This window comes from Notamacropus eugenii, chromosome 4 (genome assembly GCF_028372415.1).
Source record: "Notamacropus eugenii isolate mMacEug1 chromosome 4, mMacEug1.pri_v2, whole genome shotgun sequence".
NCBI lineage: Eukaryota > Metazoa > Chordata > Mammalia > Diprotodontia > Macropodidae > Notamacropus > Notamacropus eugenii.
The window spans coordinates 124,705,584-124,733,171 of record NC_092875.1 but is presented as its reverse complement, the minus strand read 5'-3'; the positions used below and the strand labels follow the sequence as shown (position 1 = coordinate 124,733,171).

General features: G+C 37.2%; 2 protein-coding genes across 6 annotated transcripts in view; one reads left to right on the top strand and one right to left on the bottom strand.

The window, feature by feature from the left end:
- Window positions 1-24,329, bottom strand: part of MRPL13 (mitochondrial ribosomal protein L13) — a 45,183-nt gene extending 20,854 nt beyond the window's left edge. The window contains exons 1-5 of the mRNA XM_072603194.1: window positions 24,197-24,329; window positions 18,976-19,099; window positions 10,213-10,306; window positions 7,878-7,938; window positions 1,093-1,179 (exon numbers count right to left, since the gene is read on the bottom strand). Coding sequence (XP_072459295.1) covers window positions 1,093-1,179; window positions 7,878-7,938; window positions 10,213-10,306; window positions 18,976-19,099; window positions 24,197-24,223 — 393 coding nt within the window. The 5' untranslated portion in view covers window positions 24,224-24,329. The remainder of the gene's footprint in view (window positions 1-1,092; window positions 1,180-7,877; window positions 7,939-10,212; window positions 10,307-18,975; window positions 19,100-24,196) is intronic.
- Window positions 24,330-24,625: 296 nt separating this feature from the next.
- Window positions 24,626-27,588, top strand: part of MTBP (MDM2 binding protein) — an 88,212-nt gene continuing 85,249 nt past the window's right edge. For all 5 annotated transcript variants that reach the window (XM_072603191.1, XM_072603193.1, XM_072603192.1 and 2 more), the window contains exons 1-2: window positions 24,626-24,740; window positions 27,419-27,499. In XM_072603191.1, the coding sequence (XP_072459292.1) occupies window positions 24,626-24,740; window positions 27,419-27,499 (196 nt within the window). The remainder of the gene's footprint in view (window positions 24,741-27,418; window positions 27,500-27,588) is intronic.

The following is a 27,588-nucleotide window of genomic DNA, read 5'->3' as shown; positions in this document are numbered from 1 at the left end:
GGACTAAACTTCATAACACTCCACCTTTACAAGTGAACCAAAGTTAGGGATTGTTTTGTATGACTAAAATGCAGATTAGAAGAACACATTAAAGAACAGAGGGGAGGAAGAAAGTACAGGGAAACGTGGGATGCAACCTAGTTAAGTCAATGGTAAAAACAATCAAGGGAAAATTACTCCTATAGTCTGTCAGAAGGAGGAGCTATAGGACAACGGGATGTGGCCAAAGGGAGAGATTTAAACAATGAGCAAAAAAGGAGGAAACCTTGATTCAGGGATGGGTGAGGGTCCCACCAAATAATACTTCCACAATCCAACAAACACGAAACTGAAGGGAAAGAAAAGAAGGGGGATTTACTTAACTGATTTTTAAAAAGAGGAAAAGAACTGATTAACCAAAGAAAAGGAGGAGAAAAGGGGGATTAATAGGAGAAACTCCAAAACTTGGGAAACAAGAAGAGTTCTAGAGTGAGGGAAAGAGGACCTGTTGGAATAGTTACCTTAAAGCGGAGTAAATAAAAATAATTAAAGAGACAAAGTCCTGACTTTACAGAAGGAGAGGAACGAAAAAAGCCTAAATCAGAAAACAAAACAATCCAATAGTAGAGACAGAGAGAAAGATAAACCTAATTCTCATAAGTTTAAATGTGAATGGATGAAACAATCCAATAAAATGAAGATGACAGATTAAACATAACAAAATTCAGCGATCTGTAGGTTAGCCGAAAAAAGTTATCTAAAAAGCAAAGACCTGTACAGGACAAAAATGAGGGGCTAAAACAAAATTTACTATGTATCAGATGAATCCAAAAAAGCAGGAGTTGCAATAATGCTGTCAGACGAAGCAAAAACAAAAATTCACTATGCAAAAAATATAAAGAAGGAAATTATAGTACACTAAAATGGACCACAAATGACACATCAATGTTAATGTCAAACTTATATATGAACCCATTTTTAAACAACTGGTAAGCTGATTTATAAGATTATTAAAAGCATGTGTATGGATTTACATGATTGAGAAAGACTTCAATAAAATATGATTAACATACAGAAAACAAATAACCATTAAGAACAACTATTAACACTTACTTCATCTGGAAAAAGATGCAGCCTTTGCATCATGGTCCTTCTGTGGAGGTTCTTTGGTAACATTCCATAAACAGCTAGTTTTACAATCTGAAAAACAAACACACAAAGAGAGCACAACATGGTTAAATAAGCAGAATGTGGTTTGGGCCTTGGAGACAAAACAGGAACAGCATTTGATGTGAGACCTCATTTGTGTGAGAATGAGAGACAAGGGAACAGGTAGAAAAGAGTTACCTAAAGTGAAGAAGAAACATCAGAAAGGAGGATGGGGGTACTTGTGGTGTTGCTGTTTGTGTTAAGCTAACTTTATTTTATTTATTTTGAAGAATCTGGAAAAAGGAGGGAAAAACACTAAAGAAAGACTTAAAATAGCATAGGCTTTTGCAATTCTTTCTTGGACTGTATACTATAATATCAAAGGTACCGATTAGGCTAATAGTACCGATACTAACACTTCTCACTTACATAGTGGTTTAACATCTGCAAAGCACTTTACATACATTATTTATTTGCTCTTCAAAGTAACTTGCTGAAGTGAGTGCGGTAATTATCCTCATTCTGCAGATGAGGCAACTAAAAATGAGAGCGATTAAACAGTTTGCCCAGAGTTACGTGGCTGCCAAGTATCCAGGACAGGACTTGAAGAAAGGTCCTCTTGATTCCAAATCAAGTGTACTATAAATCACAGCAACAGCTCTGGTCTGGAGCTTTGGAAGTTCACGTGACTATAATATGAGTTCTTCTTTACATGCTCTGTAATTCCATAAAATGTGCTGACATTTTAATATCTATAAGATGAAAAGGAGAAAGTTCATATGATATGATAGTTCTTCTTGGGCAATAGCTCTACATATTTTGGTTCATTAGCAACCTTGGAAGGACAATGGAATAAAAGGCCAAGCAAAGCTGACTAAGCTGACTGAATCTCACTTCTCACTGGAAATAAAAGTAAAAAATTCAAAATTAAAGTAAAAATGAAGTTAACTTTCAGGAGCCACTATTGAGAAATATAAACAAATGATTAATTCACATCTAAACCAAGAGCATACACAACAAAATCCTGTACATCTTAATTCTAAAATAGACCATCTTTCCCCAAGGACCCTTAGAGACCTTTGAGAGCCATTCTCTTTTAAAAAGTACCTATTTTTACATTATCCAACTCCATTTAAATTTTTAATTTTGGAATAATACTAAATTATGACAATAACATATAAAGAATCTATGACTTAATATGGACGATTGAGTCCATGGATGAATTTCTTAACCGAACAAGAGGTAGAAGCAATTACAAAAGATAAAATAGATAACTCTGACTACTTGATACATTTTAAATCCATTTCTGACACTCTTCCATATTCTTCCATAAGTTTAACACACAGAATCCCCTTAACATGCTTAAAGTATTCCTTGAATTCTCTAGACATTATAATGACTAACTAAAAATGAATAAAACATAAGACCTACGAAAGCAGACAAAAGACTTGTATAGATTCATTTACAAAGTGCTCCTTAAAGAAAAATCCAAATAACTGGAAGACTCTTCAGTGCTCATGCTTAGGCCATGCCACTATAATAAAAATGACGTTGTTTAGTTGTTTTTCAGGTGTTTCTCTTTAAGACCTCATTTGAGATTTTCTTGACAGATACTAGAATGGTATGTTATGTCCTCCAGCTCATTTTACAGATAAGGAAACTGAGCAAATAGTGTTAAAGGACTCACCCATGGTCTTCCTGACTCTAGGTCAGCACTCTATCCAATGTGCCATGTAGTTAGCTGTCCAATAAAAATGATAATACTAGCAAAACTAATTTACATTTTTATATATGAATCAAATTACCAAGAGGATACTTTATAGAACTTGAAAATATGATAAAAACATTTATTTGGAAAACCTAAAGATTAGAATATTAAGGGAAATGATGAAAAGAAGTAAGGATGAAGAGGGAATTGGCACTTTCAGATCTCAAAATAATATTATAAAGCAGCAGTCATCAAAATCACTTGGTACTAGTTAAAAAAATAGAGATTCATGGAACTAGACAAGGAGATTAAGAAACAAAACAACTCAGTAACCCAGTGTAATAAAGTGGAAACCTAGGAAAAAACTAATTTGATTAAAAACTGCGGGGAAAACTAGAAAGTAGTCAGGCAGAAATTAGTCTAAGACAAACAATTTACGCCATATCCCTCAATACATTTTAAATGGATACATGACCTTAATATTAACAATTATACTAATAAGAAATCAGAAGAGAAAGAGTATACATACTCACAACTGGGGGTAGGAGGTGCATTCTTAACTGTATAAGAGGTAGAGGTGATTACAAAAGACAGAACAGATACCTCTGATTACTTGAAACTAAAAAGCTTTTGTGCAGACATTAATGTATCTAGGATAAGAACTGAAGTGGTCAGATGGAAGGAAAAAAATCTTTGTGTTAAATATCTTTGCTAAGGGTTTGGTATATTTCTCATTCCCAAAAGATAAGTAGTCAAAGGATATATAGAGTTCTCAAAATCAGAACTGTAAAGTAGTCTCAACCACATGAAAGAGTGTTCCAAGTCACTAATAAGAGAAATGCAAATCAAAACAACTCTAAGGTTTCACCTCACACCCTGCCAAGGGGCAAAAATGATCAAAAAAATGGGAACAGTCAGTGTTGGAAAGGTTCTGGAAGGACAGATACACTAATATACTGTTGAAAGAGCTGTGAAAACAGTATAACATTTCTGAAAGCAATCTCAAAATAGGCAAATGAAGTGACTATAATGCCTACAGCCTTTGAATTAGACTTCATTACTGGTACAGTTACAACGCAAGGAAACCACCAATAAGAATAAAGTTCCTATATCCACCCAAATATTTATAGCAACATTTTTAGAGACAGCAAAAAACTGAAAACAAAGTAGGGGAATGGCTAAACAAATTGTGGTACATAAATGTAATGGAATAGTACTGTGCTATAAGAAATGATATGTGTAATAAACACAGGGACATATGGAAAGATTTATTCAAACTGATCCAGTAAAGTAAATAGAACCAAGAAAACAACTGCTGTTAAATCTTTTTCAGTCACGCCTGATCGCCGTATGGGGGGTTTTCTTGGCAAAGATATGAGAGTGGTTTGTTATTTTCTTCTCCAGTTCATTTTACAGATGAGGAAACACAGGCAAACAGGGTTAAGTGACTTGCCCAGGGTCATACAGATAGTAAACATCTGAAGTTGTATTTGAACTCAGAAGATGAGTCTTCCTGATTCCAAGCCCAGCTCTATCCACTGTGCCATCTAGCTGCCCTCAGAAAACAATATACACAGTTAACTACAACAAAATAAATGCAAAGAACAACTACACATCAAAAAACCAAAAGCAAATGTAACAAAAATGATATAAGTAGAACTTGATTGAAGAGATATCAGGATACCCCAACCCACCCCTTTATGGAAGTGGGGGGTCCACAGTGCTACACATTACACAGATTTTTGGACATTTTCAATGTATCAATTAATTGTGATGATCTTTTTTCTTCTCTACTAAGGCATCAGTGGAGTAAGGTCACATCTGAGCAGAATGGGAACCTTATAAGCAAGGCCTTTTGTGTTTCTATTTCTAATGTATCTGCAATTTGCCACCTGGAGAAACCTGCCTAATACGAAGACATCAAAAAAAGTGGTGAAGCAAGCTGTCAGAGGGATCCTTCAAGGGCATCTTGGGTTATGCAGAAGACCAGGTTGTATTGTTTGACTTTAACAGACAGTAGTGCAAGTATTAATAACCATTTTGCAAGTTCATTTACTGGATGAAAATGAGAATGGCTATAGCAACCAACTATAGTAAACCACATAGTCTACATGACTTCCATGGAGTAAAGCAGAAAGTCATGGATCTTCATCACCAGTCAAAAGAGAAATCTCACTACCGGGGAGTCCACATCCTTAATCTACATCCCTATACTGGAGTTCTCATGCCCCAAACACAGTCTTTCTAAGGGGGAGAAGCATAAAGTCTTATATTGCACAACATCAATAAAGTCATCATATTCAACGCAAAGTAAAATAATCACCAAAACACCCCTGCCACTTCCCCCCACTGAAAAACCCAAACAATCAGTAAGCACAGTGGAATCTCTCAGTCATTTGCATCACTTTCTAGCATGCCTCAGCAGCTTTCTCACCCTGGAATATCCCTCCATGAAGAGTGCCTTGCACAAAGTAGGCACTTAAATGCTTACTGCCTGATCTAACTGCTCATGTTGGCACCCTTCAATCATTGGCAATTTCCTTCACCGAGCCTCCATCTTGGGGACTGACCCAGGCTAGTCAGGCTTCACTTCCTTGAAGCCAGTTGCTTGTTATGAATCAACATGTAAGCAAAACAAAAACTATAATTCCCTAAAGGATATTTTCTGACAGAGAATGACCTGTTTTAAATTTTTTCTTCCTTTTTCCAAAAAATTGGCAAATAAACTGTGGGAATAGTTAAACAACATTCTTTTTTAAAATTAGATTATATTTTTGTGATTTCTGGAAGGAAGTTAAAAGTTCCTAAATACTTTCATTTTAAAGTCTAAAATCTGAATATTTGACTAATGCTTTTAAAAATACAGAAACCCTAAAGTTCCTTCTTGTAGTCAAATTATAAGATTTTACTCTTCTAATTATCTAGTCCCTTTTTTATTACATAAGAACAACTGTCTACTGATAATTAGAATAAATGGTACTCTTTGATGTGCTTTGGTGGTGAAACACTGTAAGCCTGACACTGGAATTAAAGCACTCTTGACAATACTAAATGTTCCCCCTAAGTCATTTCTTCTATTGGAGCCTCAGTTTCTTCATCTGCAAAATATGGATAATATTTGTATTACCCACCTCACAACACTGTTACAAGGGAAGCTCTTTTTAAACTTTAAATTACTATATATTATTACTTTTTAAAAATCCAAACTATGTCTTTGTTTTTTTATGAGGTATGTCTTAGTGGTTAAAATGATAAAAATTGCAGAAAATTAATTGAGAACACACAAATATATGAATTCCATTAAGCTTCTGAATATACACCAATGTTATCAGTCAGTATAAAGAAAAATGGTATTTTTTTAGATGGAAAACGTTCTCATTACTAAAGGAATCTTAATTACTTCTTAATATTATGAAAAACAAACTACATATACCTGGCAGCTACACTGTACTAGGTTCTGGTGACATCAAGGCAGACACTCAACAGTCCCTGAAGTCACAGAACTTACATTCTGTCTCTTTCTCAAGCAGATAGATATTACTTATAACTAAGGGGATCAGAGAAGGCTTCACAGGGGAGTTGGCACCTTGAGACTATTTCAGGGAGCACAAAGTTAAGGTCTAAATAGGTTAAGTGACTTGCTCTTAAAAATATGGTTAATATGTGACAGAACTATGACTCTAGAGTCTTCTTACTCTGAAGACAATGTTCAACTACATTCTGGTGGTTACTTGTAAAGTGAAAACAACAGAACAGATGTTTATAAGATTTATTCCAGCTCCAAAATTCTATCATTCTGGAAATAATGGAATCAATAAATTTTACTCTGCTATTGATTTAGAAATTATCTCATCAATGCTACTTTTCATCCTTAACATCCATAACACTCTGAATCCAAAAGCAGCATAGTGTAGTAGCTAGAAAGATGGTCCAGGAGTCAAGAAAAACTTGGTACAAGTTCTGCCTCTGAGACATACTAACTGTGTGACCACGGGTAAATTACAATTTTATAGTGTTTCAGAAATTCTCAAAAAGCATAAAGCATAGGAAAAATCCTAATTTACTAACCACTGGAGGCAATTTTTGAAACATTTTCTAAGACTGTTTCAAATATTTTATAGTTCTTTGTTCTTAAAAAAAAACCAGGTTAAGTTCTTTGTTCTTACAAAAACAGGCTAAGAGTGTGGCAACGTATCATTGATTGACTCAAAAAGCTAAATTATGGAGTTTCTCAGTAACACAATTTAGTGGGTAGTGTGCTGGACCTGGAGCAAAGCCAACCAATGTGACTTAGAATCTGTGTGACTTTGAGCAAGTCTTTGAGCAAGTGATTTAATTTCTCTAATTCTTAGGTTCTTCATGTATAAAATGAAGAAGCTGAATTATTTTATTTCTAAAGTCCCTTCCAACTCTAAAACTTAAATTAGAGTTAGACCACACTGCCTCCTAGTGTATAACTGATACACAAGAACAAAATTAAAATATTAAAAAAACTGAAATGCATATTTTATAAAACATCAAAGAGATATATACTTTGATCTAAAAGTTATGGTTTGTGCTCAAACAGATATGTTTCCAAATGTCTTTTTCATTTAAAAACTTTTGCTTTTGGGCAACTAATTCAACCCTATTAATCTTCCAAAATTAGGGCATTTACTTTGGCATTCAACAGTCTAATAATATGTAAGAATATAACACATTTTTCAAAATGAGAAGAAACATGTTTTTCACCTGGTTGTTATTTCAAAAATCATCATCTTCATTTTAGAGGTGGGGAAACTTAAGGCTTGGAGAGAGAGTAACTTGCTCAAATCAAATGGCAAAGCTGTACTGATACTTTAACCCAAGATTTCCAATTACAAATTCAGTCTTCTTTCCATTATTTCATAATGCTACCTCCTTTTAAAATCATTCTTTGTAGCTTGTTTGAAAGAGATAAAAATAGGCTAATATGTATTACAGAAAGAAGTGAGAGACTTATTTTGAGGAAATATTTAATTGGTGTTTTCCAAATAATATAGTTGCAAAAAAAATTACTCACTGCCACTGGATCCCGCTGGTGAAGCTGAGCTGCTGTAACTTGTCTGAAACCACCTGGGTAGCTATTAAATAAACAAAAATTTTTAAACAAGGAGCAGAGGATGGTATTTCTACACAATATTACACAATAGAATATATCATTTTACCCTGATAAGAAAAATCATTCTTCCTAAAGTAGTTTTTCTGAAAATGTCTTAAACTCTAAGCATCTGGAATATTTTTATAACTGCTATTATTTTATACATGGCAACTATAGTCCTCAGAAATTTCAGGAGCAAAATTCTATCACATTGCCTCAACTACAATGTAATATACAAGGAGAACATATAGGAATGCTAAGCTTAAATGTAATTTCAGCTTATATTATATTCATAATTGAACAGTGCTGAAGTTTTGTTATTAGACCATTTAGACTTAAAATGGCAATCAATGTTGGCTACAGCAAAACTGGCAGTGGATTACTTTAGGTTTTGGAATCTAACTTCTCTGAGTTTTCCTTAGTGTTGAAAATAGGGTCAGAGGCAAAAAGTCACCAGAGAGCCGTTGTGCAAAAGACTCACATTGGTTGATGATAAAACTTGGTTGACTTAACTGAATTTTCTGTGATTATCAAAATAGCTAATGTAAGTGAAGGTGCTTTGAAAAATACAAAATGCCATGCAAATATAAGATTGCTCTGTAGAGATGAACAGGCTGGTCAAGTGATTTTTAAAATATTTATTGAGTATATAAACTGTCTAAGAAGTAAAGTTTAATGTGCTAATCTTTTTGGCTGATTAAGTGCCATGACACTTCAGTTCTTGGCTATCTGGCTCATAATTTCCTTTCCTTTCCTTTCCTCTTTCTCACCATGGACAAAATGTTTTAACTTTTACTTAGAATATTTTCTTCTTTAAAATCATGACCACAGAACAAGAGAATAGCAGAATTATTCCCTTTGTTACCTTCAGATCTTTACTGAATTCTTTTAAAGTGATTGCTAAGTGACCTTAAAAGTTTACAACAGCAGGTCCGGAAAGTGGAGCCTAGAAAGCACTGTGCAGGCAAGTAGTATCAATTCTCTGGGGTTAAACTGTTGGCAATGTTCATGACACAGGTCTATATTTTTAGAGATTTCAAGGAGCAGAATGAAAATCTGTATGGTAGTATAACTGGCTATTTTTGTTATTAATGATAGGAGAAATACCATTTTGAGAGATACTTTTTTCTTCTTTTAGTTACTATTTCAAAAGATTTTGTTTTTTTTCAATCAATAATTTAGAAATAAACTACTATTTTTTTAATGTTTATACTTTTTTCTGCATTTTGAAGGCATCAAGTAAACCTTGAAATCTATAAAGTAAGATGCTAATACAGTTTTAAAAACAAAACTGGAAAAGTTATTAGAAAAGCCCAATGCCTTCCTATATAAGGGAGCTTTGAGAAGACATGATTACCAATATATGTATATCACTGTGTTTGCACATGGTAGGTTGTTCTGAACTTTCGCTACTTCCTTGCATTATCATTGATCATAAAAGTGTACTGTTATTATTACTGACAGAATAACTATAATGACGCTTTGCATCAATGTGGAGATTTAATTTGGTCACAATCTTGTTTTCCTATTTGCTTTTTTAAAATTATTATCTTCTTAATGACCTTTAAATTTCTTGGATAACCTCAATGACTAATAGAAGCAAGTGAGTTATAGAGCTGAAATGTGTAAAGATGGGTATCTAGTTCAGTAATACCTCACAAATTTGCTTCAATGTAGCAAAATTGGCAAAAGGAAATGGAATGCAGGCCTGCACAAGACCCCTAGGAAAGTGAGAGATAAACAAAGATGTAGACAGTGAGGTTTATTTCAATAAGCTATAGACACCATGTGGGAAAAATGGAGATGTATTCCATATGACAGAGTTAGAATAGGAACTATTTTAGTAAGAAATAAATTTTTGATAATAAAAATAAAAAGGCACCGTAGAATTCTGTGCAGTGTTCAGAATAAGAGTAGTGAAAGATAGTGAGATTCTCAAAGAAGAATGGTTTTTGCAGTTGTATTTAAATAAAGGGGAATGAACATGAGGTTGGAATGCTGACTAGGAAATCAGAATAATTTAGGAAATAAAGGAAAATTGCCTGGCTCCTATTCATTCTAAAGGCTTACCTTGGTAGAGCAAAAATTACACCTGTTATCAAACATTTTGTATATTGTGACTGAAATCAAAAGTTGAATGTAGTCAATTTAGAAGTGATTAGATACATATAGAAAAGATAAAAGCAGTTCCTTCTTAAAAACAAAGTATTTAAAAAGTAGTTTTGAAAATACATCAATATTGCTAGTAATCACTTACCCAGTGTGTGAAGAGTACACTTTTTGTTCCCATTTGTTTCCAGAAAATGCAATATGCCTGGTGTTTTTTATGACAATATGATCACCACACTTACCTAGAATAAAAAGCATTCAAATTCTGAATGAGACAAAAAATTGTCTTGGGACAAAAAATGCCATTATTTATAAAAAAGCTCATAAAGTTATCAAAGACTCTCAAAATGGCACAATGCAAGTCATAGGGAATATCAAACTCCTATAGAAGATTTTTATACAATGATAAAAGCAAGGAAGCTTCCTTGAATCACCTCAATACTTAGAAAGATACAGGGGGATGTTATAAACTTCTGGAGAGCAGGAACTTTCATTTTCTGTCTTTGTAATCAATCCCCAATGCTTAGCAAAGGGTATATAGCACACATCAGGTGTTTAATAAATGCTTGTTAACTGATTCCAATTTTAATAGTCTGTTTATAGTATAGCAGTAACTGGGGATTTCAGCTGTTTATTCAACTGTTGGAATTCTCTATGAAAACAGTACAGAGTTGCTTTCTTGACCTGATTTGTTGACAATTTCAACCTTCAATTAAGGAAGCAGAAGAGAAAGAATAAATGTTATTTAGGACCTGATTCTGATCAAAAATCTACTTTTAGTTGTTGAAGTAGAAAACATTAGAACCTTGGGAGGAAGTGAGTGCCATTTTAGAGCTGATGACAGATGACATCCAACTCACTCCCTCTATGTGAAGCATGAATCCCTTCTACATTTCCATCAAGTAATCATTCAGGTTTTGCCTATAAACATGTCCAGTGTTGGAGAAGTTGCTGGGTAGTGAAACAACCCATTCTGTTAACCCTCCCATCTTTGTTCTGATCTCTAGGATGAAGCATAGTTAAAAACAAATATATTTTCACACAACAATCCTTCAAATATTTGGAAGATAGTGATCATGTATCTCCCTAAACTTTCTCTTCTCTATGTTAAATATTTCCAATGGTTTGTTTTTTTTTTAATCATTCTAACTCTCTCTTCTCTTAGAAAAACCCTTAGAAAACTATCTGCCCTGATCGACTTCACTTCTCTTCTTACCCAGTTCTCAGCCCTTTACAATATGGCTTCCTTTCTTATCACTAATCTCAACAAAATTAGCAATGGTGTAATTGTCAAATCCCATCCTCTCTTTTTGGTACCCATCCTTCTCAATACATCAGCTGACCACATTTTCCTCCTAGATAACTTTTCTTCTTTGGGTTTTGTTGACATTCTCTCTTGGTTCTCCTTCTATCTGTCTAACCATTCCTTCTCATATCATCTCACCATCTACATCTGTGGGTGTTCCCTAAAGCTGTCCTAGACTGCTTACTCTTTTCCCTCTACCCTCTCTTATCAACCTCATAAACTCTCTCAGTTTAATCATATTTATGCCAGTGACTCTCATATCTACACATCCAACTCAAGTCTCTCCCCAGTTCCAGTCTCATGTTATCAATTGTCTATTGGATTTCAAACTGAATATCCCAGAGACATTTCAAACTCAGTATGTCTTAAACCAAACTTGTATCTTTCTCCAAAGACATACTCCTCTACCAAAGTTTCCTATTTCTGTTGAAGACATCACCACTCTTCTAGCTGTTCATGCTTGTGACCCTGGTATTGTCCTCAACTGCTCACTTTTCTTCATCCCACATACCCAATCAACTGCTAAATCTTACAGTTCCTACTTTCATAATATTCTTTGCATCTGATCCCTTCTCTCTATTCCTGCAACTGCCACCTTAGTTCAGTCCTTATCACCTCCTACGTAGATTATTGCAATGGCCTTCTAATTGGTCATAAGTCTCTTACTACTCCACTCCATATCTTACTGCCAAAGAAATTTTTCCTAAACAATGATCTTATCATCTCTAAATTGTTTCACTATTCAGCCAACTCCAGTAATTTCCCATTGCCTCTAAGATAAAACATAAACTCTTCTTTTTAGCGTTTAAAGCTTTTCACAAACTGTCCCCAACCTATCTTTCCAGGTCCTGAAGTGCAGCTCTGACTGAATCCAAACTTCACAGAACACATCCCCTTAATAAAAAGACTTGTTCTGCAAAACTGGAACTCAGTCAAAAGGCCACACTCCAAGGATACAGAAGGCCACATATGATCTTGAGGCTGTAGGTTCCCCACTCCTGGTAGGAGAAATGATAAAATACATTTGCTTCTTGGCTATTGTGCAGGTTGGTTTTGCTCAATTGTTTTCCTCTGTTATGATGGGGAATGGGTAATACCAGGAAATTACTGTGGTATAAAACAAAACCAAAAAAAATCAATAAAATGCTTAATTTTTGCATTTGATTTTATGAGAGACAAGAAATTATTAGAAGAATTGAGAAGGGGTGTGATATTTGGTGGATAATTAAAGCAATACTGTAATTAATTGGGGGATCAATTGAAGGGACAGAAAAAGTAGATCATAAAGTCAAAAAAATGTAGGCCTGGAAGGAATCTTAGAGATGAACTATTATGGTTTTTTTTTTTTAAATGGGGAAACTGAAGCAATGAAAGTTAAATGACTTGATAAGAGCTAACATTTATTTGGCACTTTAAGGTTTCCAAAATACTTTTATATGTCATCTCATTTATTCCTCACATCAGCCCTGTGAGGCAGATGCTAATATTATTCCCATTTTGCAGATGAAAAAAATAAGTCAGAGAGAATATGTCTTGCTCAGGGTCATAAAGTAAATATCTAAGTGGGATTTGAACGCAGCTCTCCCTCACTCCAACTTCAGTGGCTAGTGGTATATTAAAGACTAGATTTTTATTTTTATTCTTTTTTTTAAGCAAATCAAAAAACACTTTTTAAATGATCAAAAAAGCACATCGTAGCCTAAGGAAAATTCAATTATTTTTTAAAAAACTGGATATCCGATTTGAAAAAATCATATACCTTAATACTGTGTGCCAAGTTTCCATTAAACATATTCTTAAAAGGTTTATTTTTTGAATGCCTGAGGCCCTAGATGTGGCATATACTTTCCATATGAATCAGAATGGGTGAAATAAAACTAATGAAAGAAATATTTTAAAAAGTAACACCTGTAAGAAGTTAAATTTGCATAAAGCACAGTTCAATTTTTATCCCTAGCTGTTAGAATGAATTCAATTCAACAAATATTTACGAAGCACCTACTTGTTAAAGGCAAGGGAGTGTACTGGAGTTTCAAGGATAAAAACAAAACAAAAAAATTCCTGCTCTTAAGGAGCTGACATTTTATATAGGTGCCAGGATACATGTACTTGAAAAAGTAAATATGAGGTAGTATAAGGAGGGATAATGAGCTATGAGGTGGCTCCTGAATTTAGCCTTGAAGATAAGGATATAGAGGCCAGGCCTACAATGCACAGGGGTGGGGGAGAAGGAGGGAAGGTTGATTGAATGAATGCATATAGGCAGGAAAATGGAAAGTAGAATCTAAGAATTAGCTAGTAGTTCCATTTGGCTAGAATGCAGAGCATAAAGGGAAGTATATTAAATAAAGCTGAAAAGGAAGACTGCTTTTGAACAGGGAGTGATATAGTTAACCCTGTGCCTTAGGAAGATTATTTTGTAAGCTGTATATAGAATTCACTGGAGACACAGAGAATCTAGGAGCAGGGAAACCTATTAGAAAGCAATTATAATAGTCTAGGAGAAAGACAAGGAGGGTCTGAACAAAGGTGATTAATATAGGCCATACAGTGAATGAACATACAGCAAATAATGGCTAGCATTTATATAATGTTCTGAGGTTTACAAAATGCTCCTCAATTTATTTCACTTGACCCTTGCAAAACCCTGTGAGGTAGGTGCTATTATTCATTTCACTTTACAGAAAAGGAAACTGAGGCTGAGAAATATTAAGCAATATGCCCACACTCACATCACTAGTAAGTATCTGAGGCAGGATGGGGATTCAAGTCCAACACTGACCTCGGTAAGTGGTCAGCTCTATTAGACTAGATGTTTTTGGGAGCTGAGACGACTGCTCTTTGTGTTTTTCTATTCCCACGGCTGAGCATAGTGTTAGGCACACAATAAACACTTAATAATCACTTGCTGACTGGTATAAAGGTAAGAATAATGAAGTATACTATGCAGTTGAGGAGCTAAGATTCTAGCAGAGAAGAGATCACTGATGACTTCTGAAAGAACAGACTCAATGGTGCAAGAGTTGGCAATCAATTTGCAAGGGACTAACTCTCATTACCCACGTACCCTCAAACTCAGTGATATCTGTGCCAGGCATGTGGTCGAAACGTCAAAGAGAGTGGGGAAGGACTAATTATACTACAGAGGCTATAGTAAGGGAGAGTTTTTGATATTATGTTTTAAATAAGCTTCTGTGGCTAGGCACGGGAAATGAACCAATAGTTAATACCTTATCACTGCTAGAAAAATGAATGCTAAGTGCCAAAGGACTAAATTACAAACGACTTTTTGGAATACAATCTGTAAATGACAAACTTGCCTGTAATTAAATTTGGAGTCTAGTGCCACCTTGTGGATACAGGATGATTCACAGATTAAATTTTTACCAAAATTTATAGGTCATTAGTAGTATATTAAATCCTGTGAAACAAACCCAACAGTGACAAAAAATATCTTTTAACCAATAAATCACTTGTTCTTCATCACCAAATAGATTGGTAATTAGAGAAAACTTATTCTGAGAAGAACTGGCTATGGTTAATCCACAGTTCTCATGGATTTACTTATGGATGTTGCTCTGTGATGCAACAATACATCTGTGAAAGAGAGACCAGTAGGCATTTATAAACCTATTTGCTATAATATTTCTTCAGGTACTAGGCAATACTAATAAAATATTGTCTTAATGAGTACTATGTAAGATGGTATAGTATGGATAAGGAAAAAAAAAAACAAGACACTAGATGAAATCAGAAGACCAAGGATTCTAGTTTTGGCTCTACCACTTGATAATTATGACTGTGACTATCACTGAATTGGTCTCAGTTTTCTCAGGAAAGGACTACTTGTCCTATCTATATCACAAGATTATTTTAAGAATCAACTTATTGAGAAAACACTTTGAACTGTAAAACATTATACAAAAAGCAAAAGTTATTATGTGATATGTAAATGTAACTCAGCTACTTCCATGACCTAGCATATATCCAGCATAAATATTTTTGTTATTTTTTTATCATCAGTGTAGCATTAGGGAGAGTATCAGACAGCATACATATAAATTATATGAAAATACCTACCATTTTCAGAAGAGGGGAGAGGAGGGAGGGAGAGAGAAAAATTTGGAACTCAAAATCTTGTAAAAATAAATGGTAAAAATGTTCTTGATATGCAATTGGGGAAAAAAAATACTATTTTATTTTTTAAAATGATTTAAAATAAAATCTCTAGGGGGAAAAAAAGGAAAGCGTATCAGAGGACAATCTACCTAAGGCAATTGTTGCTTGTCTCAAAAATGGATCCCATCTATACCTCTAATAAGTGGTAATCAAACCACTATTGAAAAACTTGGGCAAGTGGATATGATAAATTGTATGAAAATGTAATCCTGTATAATGAATAGATTTTATATGACAGATACTTTCAAAAATTAGTGTTAATTCATTAATTAATTATTTTTAGAGGAAGGCAATCAGGGTTAAGTGACTTGCCCAGAGTCACACAAGTAATAAGTGTCTGAGGCCACATCTAAACTCAGGTCGTCCTGACTCCAGAGCTGGTATTCTATCCACTGTGCCACCTAGTTGCCTGTATTGATTTATTTATGGCAGAAAACACTTCATTTCTAAACTGAAATCTTCTAATAGCTTACCAGGAGAAAAGGTGAGTAGCCTACTCAAAAGCTATGCCAGTGACTTATGGGATTTGGTAGGTATTACTAAACTGGAAAGGCTTTGAGTACATACCTAGCCACAGACAATGTTTGTCATTAAAGATGTGTCTCCATAAGTCTGGAAAGGCCTTAATGCAGCATTAGAAACTGTATCAGAGGACAGTCTTGTATTGATAATGCATTTCTGCTTATTGTTAATATAATTTTGCTTCTTAATGAGAAGATCTTCTTGACCTCCCCCAAGAGTTATCTTTTCTTTTAGAAAACCAGATCAAAGAACCTGTGATAGCAAGCCTTCCTAGGTATGTCCTTGCTTTTACAACTCTGCCCAAGGCATTTGTTGCCTAGCCCAGGAATAGATCCCATCTATATATCTAACAAGTGGTAATCAAACCACTACTGAAAAATCTGGGCAAGTGGATATGACAAGTTATATGAGAATGCAGCTCTCAGGTGTTGATCTGTTGGCCACATTAAACTGTAAATATTAACTCCTAAGGCATGGAAGGGTTTTGATGAGTGTCAATGGCAGAAATGCACAAGGGTGAAATCACAGCTTTTTACCATACTAAAGTCGTCTTTTTGCCGTGCTTATGTGCGAAGGTTTAAGTAGGGGAAATAAACTTATTGTGTAGGTGTTAGTGCCCTGCCTAATAATACACTGAGGCTGAAAAATTAAGGAAACGTTTGAGTCACAGATGTTAAGAATAATGTGTTGAGCTTCAGGTTGTCTTTGTTGAAAAAAAAAAATGGGGGAAGGGAAGGAGGTCCCAAGAGACTCAATCATCTTGACATAGGAATGAGAGAGGAACCTATTCTGGAAACTGCAGGGACAAGTAACTTGGTCCCGTGCTGGAAGGTAAAGGCCCAGATGCTGGCACCAAATACTGACTCCCAATAAGGAAAAACCGGCCAAAGTCAGAATTGTAGATGAATCCAGAGTGCACCTATACTTGAGCCACTGCTCTGGCATCAGAAACTGTAAGAACTGTGAATGCACATGTCTGCACAAATTAAAGTAAACAATGAAGCACCATGAGTGACATTTGGGGAGAGCTGATCCCTGTGTTACAAGAGTTGTACCTCTATGAGGAAAGTGTTAGAACATGTAAAAAGAATTTACACCCAGGAGTGATGAGACTCAGGCGACTCTGCCCAAAATGTCTGTTCCATTAAAGCTTACACTTAAGCTATGTACGCTTAATAAAATTCTCAGGTAAAAGGTTACTTTCCATTATTCTGGGAATGCAATGAGGTGAGGATTTTGGAGCTAACAATGCTATGTGTTTAAATACCTGTAAATTTTATACCTGTTGCCAGATAAATCTTGCTAATCTGTTCTCCTGTTTCCAAAAACCTTTAATAATTCTTCACTGTCTACTGAATAAAATGCAAACTTCTTAGATTGAAAACAATCTGGATCCAACATTTCCAAAGTCATCTTTCATTATTTTCACTAACATGACCTATGCTTCTGCCAAAATGGATTACTTAATTATTTCCCAAATATGTTTGTTTAGTGCTTTCCAGGCACCAAACTTTTCCTCATAGTATGCCCTCTGCCTGGAATACTGTCCTGTATAAATATTTGCCTGTTGAAATCATTCAGCGTTAAGTGCGTGCTATGGCACCAGGCAATAAGTATACCAGGATATTGATGACCCAGACTTGACACTCCAAAAGCTTAGAATCATAGCCCCACAGGATCAAACATTTAGAGCTAGAAGGGAACTTGGAGATTATCTAGTCCAATTCCATCATTTTATAGATGAGAGAAACTCAGAGATAGCATGTGATTTGTCCAAGGTCCCATGGACACTAAGGGGCAGGTCGAGGATTCCATTAAGGTCCTCTGACTCTAAAAGCAGCATTCATTTTGCATTATATTATGATGGTGCAGATAAACTGACGGCATGCACCATACTACGATAGCAAGGGTCTATACACAAATACTCATATAAGGAACATTTAGGTAAATGCAAAAAGCAGATCTAGTAAAAGTGATCAATTTTGATTCAAAGAAGATAGGACTTTTAGCCAGGATATGGAGGACTAGGAAGGAGAAACAGATGAAGAGAAAGGAAAATGGGGAAGGCTTTAGTGGAGGAAGAATTACCTAAGTCAGGCCTCAAGGAAACTTCAACAGAAGGAGAGAATACAACCATTCTAAGTCTGAGATATCAAAGATATAGAAGAGACCAGAACAACAATGGGAGCGAGTCAGATTTAGTTTGCTTAGAACAAAGAGTGTCTGAAGAGAATCAAATAGAATGGGGCTGGGAAGATACATCCCATCTCATTAGACTGAGCTCCTTGAGGGCAGGGACTATCTTTTGACTCTTTTTGTAAGCCAGCACTTAGCACAGAGCCTGGCACAGAATAGGTGCTTAATAGCTGTTTACTCACTGCCTGCCATCTAGAGCTAAGAGAGACACCATCATTTACAGTTAAGCAACTTGTCCAAGGTAACAGAGGTAGTAAACAGCAGACAATTCAAACTCAGCTTCTAGACTTCAAATCCAGTGTCCTACCCACTATGCAGTGTTGTAAATGGAGATTTGAGGTTCAAGTTTAGGAAGCCAGGCTTAGAGTTAAAGATCTAGTAGGAATTCTCTGAATAAATGTAGTGGGTAAAGACATAATTGAGTGAGACTAGCTAAGCTAAAAAGAAGAGGGAGAGCCTGGAGGAGAGCACCCTTGGGGGAACTTCAAACTTAAGGAATTGAAGAACATGAAGTACTGACTGACAGAAGAGGAGGCAGAGAGAAGAATGCTAGATCCTCAATATCTTAGCAGGGTCCATTGGGAAAGGGCAGGGCAAGATGAAAAAGGTCCTGAGGAAGCACAAAGCAAATTAGAAACTATCATCAGGTCAACAATTTTTCCAAGAACTCTAGCCAGAAATGACTGATTGGTCTAACACAATACTTACTCAATTGATGGTATACAGGTTTATGGAGCCCTTGAAGTCTGACTGATGCTACTGCTGCAAGTTTGCCTGGAGGTTGCATTTTTCCATCTAAGAGATACCATACTCGGCCAAAAGTGGCCCATTGCTAGAAAAGGAAAATAAAATTTTCATAGAAAGAAAATAAAAACCAGCTAGTTAATCATCAATTACCAGAGTATATTAGAAATACAGTGAAAAGAACCTTAGACTTAGGGTCAGGAGTGGTTTACCACTTACATATATGCTTAGCAAAGTCAATTTCTGTACAGTTTAGTGTTCTCAACTATAAAATGAGTTACATAAATGAGATCTATGGGTATTTGTCACTCATTAGTTATAGGAAGAATTAATATAATTTGCAAAACCTGAAATATATTACTGGAAATAAAAGTTTCCAGTGATTAAATATCTTATTTCAAGGTAATAGCCTACTGAATTCAATAAACATTTATTAAATGTCTACCATGCGCCAGGCACTGTGCTAAACAGAGGAAATACAAAAAGAGACAAAAGACAGTCCCTGCCCTTATGGTGCTTACAATCTAACGGGGGAGACAATATGCAAACAAATATATACAAAGCAAGCTACGTACAAGAAAAATAAGAATTAACACAGATAAGGCATTAGAATTAAGGGGGGCTAGGAAGGATGGCTGTAGAAGGTGGAATTTTAGTTGGGCCTTAAAGGGAGGGAGGTCAGTAGTCACAGTGGAGGAAGGAAAGCATTTCAGGCATGAAGGACAGTCAGAGAAAATGCCTAGAGTAGAGGGATGGAAAGTCTTGTTCATGGAACAGCCAGGAGGCCAGTATTATAGGATCAAAGAGTATGTGTTGGAAAGTAAGGTGTGAGAAGACAGGAAAGGTAGAAGGGGGCTAAATTATGAAGGGCTTTGAATGTCAAATAGTAATTCTTTTGGTTTCACCAAAATTTGTTTGTTGAGAAATCTATAAACCTTAAAATAATATACAAAGATATGCTATTAGTGGAAGAAATACTAGACTTGGAGTCAGAAGACTTGGATTTGTATCCTGGCTCCATCAATCTTTATCTGCCTATCTTTGGACAAGTCATATAATTTCTCTGAGTTTTCCTTTCCTCACATATCAAAAAAGGACAATAACACTCACAATAGAGTATAACAACAGGGACAGAAATTTGAGTTATCATCATTCCAGAGTTTTGGGAGAAAACCACTTTAACTGAAAAAACAACAAATGTAAAATTATCAATGACCTGCTAGGGATAGAACAAAAAAGGAAATTTCACTTCTCTAGACTCATTTCAGCCAGAAAGACCTTTTCAAAAGATTAACTACATGTCAGATCTGTAACTTAGGAACCTAATTTTCTGTTTAGAAAGAAAGCGATGAGGGGGTGGAGCCAAGATGGCACAATATAAAGATGGACCTGCTCTAGCTCTCCCCTCATAGCCCATAAAATACCTGTAAAAAATGACTCTAAACAAATTCTAGAGCAGCAAAAGCCACAAAACAACACAGTGAAAGAGCTTTCCAGCCTAAGATAGCCTGGAAGGCTGACAGGAAAGGTCTATCACACAGTGCATCCCAGCTTGGGCCCCACAGCACGGACAGGATTGGAGAAGGCTTCAGGGTGCAGAATCATGATAAGCAGCTGCAGCTCCCAGATTTCTCAACTCACAAACGCCAAAGACAGCTTCGAAGGTCAGTGAGAAAGCTCTTTCACCTAGGTGAGAGGTGTGAAGTCTGGCCCCAGCCCCACCCCAGGGTGGCAGCAGCATCCACTTTTGGAGCCCTTGGCCTAAAAACCCTGGGGGAATTGGGCAGCTGACCAGGGTCTCAGTTCTGAGTGGTTTCCTGGGGTGAGGAAGAGTGCTGGCTGGTGTGGTGGAGCTGGTGATGATTGTAGAGAGGTAATCCTACTCACAGATCCTGGGCAGAAAAGAGTGCTTGTGGTTGGTTGCTCCCAGATCAGAGCCAGGCCAGGAGAGGAGTAAACTCCTCTCCCCAGACTGTGCCACCTGGGAGCAACTGAGAACTTATAGGTCCCTAGAGTATACCCTCCACTTGACAAAGTACTCAAAAGTTAGGTAACTGGCTGGGAAAAAACCTAAAAAAGGGGAAAAAAAATAAGACTATAGAAGGTTACTTTCTTGGTAAAAAGGTATTTTCTTTCATCCTTTTGGATGAGGAAGAACAAAGCATATCATCAGAGGAAGACATAAAAGTCAAGGCTTCTATGTCCTAAACCTCCAAAATAAATGTGCAATGGTCTCAGGCCATGGAAGAACTCAAAAAGGATTTTGAAAATCAAGTAGAGAGGTGGAGGAAAAATTGGCAAGAGAAATGAGAGCAATGCAAGAAAATCATGAAAAGTGAGTCAACAGCTTGCTAAAGGATACCCAAAAACTGCTGAAGAAAATAACACCCTTAAAAACAGACTAACCCAAAAGGCAAAAGAGATCCAAAAAGCCAATGAGGAGAAGAATGCTTTAAAAAGCAGAATAAGCCAAATAGGAAAGGACACTCTTTAAAAATTAGAATGGAGAAGATGGAAGCTAATGATTTTATGAGAAACCAAGAAATTATAAAGCAAAACCAAAAGAATGAAAAAATAGAAGACGATGTGAAATATCTTACTGATAAAAACAACTGATCTGGAAAATAGATTCAGGAGAGATAATTTAAAAATTATTGGTCTACCTGAAAACCATGATCAAACAAAAAGCCTAGACCTCATCTTCCAAAAAATCATCACGGCAAACTGCCCTGATATTCTAGAACAAGAGGGTAAAATAGAAATGGAAAGAATTCACTGATTACCTCCTGAAAGAGATCCCCAAATGAAAACTCCTAGGAATATTGTAGCCAAATTCCAGAGTTCCCAGGTCAAGAAGAAAATATTATAAGCAGTCAGAAAGAAACAATTCAAGTATTGAGGAAATACAAGCAGGATAACAGGATTTAGCAGTTTCTACGCTAAAGGACTGAAGGGGCTTGGAATATGATATTCCAAGAATATGATCCATAAGTCAAAGGAGACAGGGTTAAAACCAAGAATCACCTACCCAGCAAAACTAAGTATAATATTTCAGGGGAAAAAACTGAATTTCAATGAAATAGAGGACTTCTAAGCATTTTTGTGGAAAAGACCAGAGCTGAATAGAAAATTGGACTTTCAAATACAAGAAATGAAGAGAAACATGAAAAGGTAAATAGGAAACAGAAGACTTAAGTTAAGGAACTCATTAAAGTTGAACTGCTTATATTCCTACATGGAAAGATGTTATTTGTAACTCATGAGACCTTTCTCAGTATTAAGGTAGTTAGAGGGAATATGTATGTATGGGTACATATGTGTATATTATACATGTGTAGCTATGTATACATACATATGTGTATGTGTATATATACATAGACAGACAACATAAGGTGAGCTGAATATGAAGGGAGAATACCTAAAAAAAATAAAATTTACTGGTGAATGGAATGTACTAGGAGTAAGATAAAGTGCCAGGCAGAATGTAGCAAATCATCTCACATACAAGAGAGAAGAAAGAGCTTTTACAATGGAGAGGAAGAGAGGGGAGAGGAAAGGAAATAACTGAGTCTTAGTCTCATGGGATTTGGCTTAAGGGGGAGTAACACCCTCAAATGGATATGGAAATCTACTTTATCCTGCAGGAAGGCAAGGGGGAAGGGGATAGGAGAGGGAAGATAATAGAATGGGCACCAAATTGGGGAAAGGGATAATCAGAAGCAAACACTATTGTGGGATGACAGGTCAAGGGAGAGAATGGAATAAATGATGGGCAGGATAGGACAGAGGGAAATGTGGTTAGTCTTTTACAACATAAATATTATGGAAGTGCTTGCATTGTTACACATGGGTGCCTGCATTCATCCTTCCTTGTTGAAGAAGACCACACCATCAGAGAAATGATGACATGACTTGCACTTGACTTTGTTCTGAGTGAGGGAGGGCTGTGCAGGTCACCAGCCTCACTTCTCCTCTAGAGTCATCTGAATCCAGTGACCAGACATTCATCAGGATGACTGGAGATGACCCAGGATGAGGCAGTTGGGGCTAAGTGACTTGCCCAAGGTCACACAGCTAGTGAGCGTCAAGCATTTGAGGTGAGATTTGAACTCAAGTCCTCCTGACTCCTGCACTGGTGCTCTATCCACTGCACCACCGAGCTGCCCCTGTTACACATGTATGACTTACATGGAATTGCTTGTTTTCTCAATGAGGGTGGATGGAGAGGGAGGGAGAAAATATGGAACTCAAAGCTTTAAGAATGAATGTTAAAAATTATTTTATTACGCAACTGGAAATTAAACTCTACAGGCAGTGGAGTATAGAAATCTATTTTGCCCTACAGGAAAACAGAGGGGAAGGGCGATGGAAGAAAGGTGGGCAAAAGAAGAGAGGACAGACTGGAGGAAGGGGAGGATGGGGTGCATGCTGTCCTGGGGTGGAGGGTGGGGAAAAGGGAGAAGATTTTGAGTTCAAATTCTTGTGGAAGTGACTGTCAAGAACTGAAAATAAATAAATTGTAAAAAGAAAGCGATGAAGAGGCTGGGGAAAGAAAAGCAGAAGAAGCTGAAAGATTTAAAGCTGTAAAAGCCCTTAAGACAAACCGCCTATTCCAGGGTTTTTTAAACCCAGGATCATGAACTTCAAACAAAACTCTTTTTGTAACCATTTTACTTCACTAGGATAGAACACCCTTGTAATCCCGTGTATTACACTACAGGTATTTATAAACATTCTGAGGAAGGGTCACAGACGTCATCAGACTGCCACAGGCGCTCCCCGAGGCAAGGAAAGGCCAAGAAGCCCCGAATTTGGCAGTCTTAGTCCCCAGAGCAGGGAAAGACGCGGCGTAAGGGGGGCTCGGATTCAGAGCTGGAAGAGATCTTAGCGCTCATTCAGTGCAAACCTCTCGTTTTACAGAGAAGGAAACTGAGGCCCGGGGAGATGAAGCTTCATCCAAAGGTTACAAAGGCCCTCAGAGGCAGAAACGCAACTCGAACCCAAGACCACCGCTCCTCCCACCGCGCCGCTCTCCCCGTCCCAGGTCGGTCAGGAAGGGGAGGAAATTGCACCCGGGCACCCCGGGACAAGGCGGCGGAGAGAGGCACCTTCCCGAGCTCCGAGGCCCAGGGCCCTCTCCCCCGTCTTCCCCACCCCCCCGGCTGCCGCGCGCCCTCTTTATCACCTGCTGCGCTCTCGAGAAACTCGACATCACGCACCCTGCCGAACCCGCCCGTCCTGGGCTACCCGACCAAACGGTCGGCGCCGGGATCGGGGCCGGGGCCGGGTCCCGCTGCTGCCCCGGCTCGGCAGGAAACACGCTCCGCCAAACAAGAGTTCCCCGTGGCGCGCCAAGTCGCCCGCCCTCTTTGCTCTTCCTAGGTCGAAAAAGAGGCCCGAGGCCCGCTCAAGGGACGACGGAACCCTTTGGAGAGACACAACCCCGCCTCCTCGCCGCTCCAATCCCAGACTACTTCCGCTGCCGGGGAGCCAGGGCGCCCGGGCCCGTGGGACAAGGCCGGAGAGCGAGAACGGAAGTGCGTCACAGAAGCGCGGGGCATTCGGATGGGCTGAGCGACGCGAGCGGCGGCCGCCTTTGTTTGTGTCGGAGGCCATGGACCGATACCTGCTGCTGTTGACCTGGGGGGAGAAGCGGGCGGACGCGGCTGGTCGAGAGCCGAGGGATCGGCCCGCAGCTTCAGCGGCGGACGGCCCCGAGTTTTCTCCGGGTAACCAGCGGGTTGGGCGGGGACGTCACTGATCCAGGGTCCGAGTGGCCGGGAAGTTGGCGAGCTGGGGGAGTTGGGGGAGGGTCTCTCTGAGCCCCCAGGCTTGTTGTCGGCCCCTTCCAGACACTCCCAGCCGTGGTTAACCCGTGGAAAAGATCTCCTCGTAAGACACTAGGGACAATTTTGATGACATAAGATTAATTTTTTTTTTTTTGCGTAAACAAGTAGAATGTGGTAAAAGAAGGGTTAAAGGTAGCTGGGGAAAAATTTACAATGAATTTCTCTGATACAGGTTTTATAGCCAAGATACATAGGAGTGCATGGAAATATATGATTTAAGATACATAACTTTATATCTGTATGATTTAAGTATATGTATATATTTGCATTAAAAATATACAAACATATGATTTCAGATGTGTAACTTGATCAGATTTGTAAGATTTAAGAGTCATTTTCCAGTAGATAGAAGGTGAAAAGATGTGAATAGGTAGTTTTCAAAAAAAAATCCAAGCTATCAACAATCAAATGAAAAAGTTCGTTAAATCGCCAGTACTTGAGAAATGAAAATGAAAGCAAATTTGAGGTTCCACTGAATACATGTCAGAGTGACAAGGATGACAGAAGAGGAAAATGACAAATGTTGGAGGGGCAGTGGGAAAACAGGTACACCACAGCACTGTTGGTGGAGCTGTGAACTGTTTTTTTAAAACCTTTTATATTTTCATCCTGTACTAGAGTCCCATCCCCAACATCTCAAGAGTGCTAAGCCATTTGCCACTCACTCCGGTACTTAAAGTTAAGTCATTCAGTCAGTCTTTGGGTAGGGATTATGGAATTTCAAGTAGAAAGGGGTTTTAGAGATAATCTAGGCCAAGGATTCTTAAATCCTGGACTTCCGTATGCTCAGATTTCAAGAGGTCTGTGAATTTGGATTGAGAGGAGGAAAAGTGTATGTCTTTATTTTTACCGACCTCTAACTGAAGTTGAACTTCTTCATTCTGAGGTGTCCATAGGCTTCACCAGATTGACAAAGAAGTCCATGAGACACAAAATAAGTTTTAAGAGCCATCTAGGCCAATTTGGCCGACCCACCCCCTACTTGTTATTTTTAGTAGATCATAACTTATTAGTTTTATTTTTATATTTATATTATATTATATTTTATTAGATTATGTATGTTACATATAAATATGTATTGTATTAGTTAATAATTTAACTGAGACCAAGAGTTAGTTAAAGTGACTTGCCCAAGGTTTCTTGGATTTCTAGGGTCTCCCTTTCTAAGATATCCTCTGAACATATCTAGAATATCCCTAGTTATTGATGTGTTGTCTCCCTTAAATTTAGCTCCTTTGGGGCAGTGCCTTTTTTTTTCTTTTTACAGCTACATCCCAATTGGTGCTAATAATTAATCCCCTAAAGAGATCAAATCATTTCAGTTTCCACTGCCTATTTACATTGGGCTGTAATTGATTGCCATATTTTACATGGTTAAAATTTGAATACTGCAGGTTTGAATGTATGTATCAATTTCAGGGGATTCATTATTTGCAGTAATTTTATCCTAGAATCTCAAATGTTTGCAGGTTTTCATAAGATAAGAAGCTGAAGCCTGGTGAGGTAGAGTGTCTTATTTTTTGGTGTCTGCCAGTTAATGAGGTGATGCAGTAGATAGACCACTGGACCTTGAATCAGGAAGACTTGATTTCAGGTCCAGTCTGAGACACTTCATTAGCCATATGACCCTGACCAGATCACTTAACCTTTGCCTGCTTCAAGTCCCTTATCGGTAAAATTGAGACAATAATAGAACATATCTCCCAAAGATGTTTTGAGAATCAAATAAGATAGTATTTCTAAAGTGCTTCGCAGTCCTTAAGTGCTATATATACTAGCTGTTACTATATTGATTACTGGTCCAGGCAAGATGGTGTCATTCATTTTACAAGTATTTACTAAACGTCTTCTGTATGCTAGGCATTGAGGACACATAGACTATATTCCCTAGCATCACTCCCACTCTGATGTGAAGAAACTTACGTTCTATTGGAAAATGGAAAAAGCACTGTACTTGAAGTTAGAAGTTTTGAATTCTGGTCTGCGCTCTAACATTAAAAGCCATGTCCACTGATGTGCAAGAAACTTAGCCTGTATGAGCTCATTTCTTCATGAGTAAAATGGCTATTATTATACTTGCTCTAAAATGGGTATTATAATGCTTGCTCTGCCTATCTTAATAGGATTGCGAAGGAAGGACTTTATAAATAGTAAAGTGCTTTACTGTGAACTATTTTTAGACTCCCCTATTCTGTTAATTCCTATGTTCTTATGATATTTCATCTTATAGTTGTATATGGAAGGTAGTGTTTAATGTCAGCTGATAGAGCTGAAGTCACTAGAAAATCTTCCTTTACTGTGTTTTAAGTGTCTATCTGAGGAATTTTTTCTTTCTGTGATCTGAAAATATCTGAGGCCTGTTGTATTTGGAATCAAGGTAGTGTTTAATGTCAGCTGATAGAGCTGAAGTCACTAGAAAATCTTCCTTTACTGTGTTTCAAGTGTCTATCTGAGGAATTTTTTCTTTCTGTGATCTGAAAATATCTGAGGCCTGTTGTATTTGGAATCAAAGTCACATGACTGAGTCTTATTAAGTTAGTGTTCCCTCTTTGTTGCAGGATTAACAGCAGCAAATGTTTATCATTTTGTGAAAAGAAGCATTAGTGCCTCAGTGAATGCAGAAGATAGTACCTTCCCTGGTAAGTAGAGAAGAAATCCTCATACTATAAGTTACTGGCTGTAGGAACTCATTGAACAAATATTTGTGTGATAACTGCGATATGCCGAG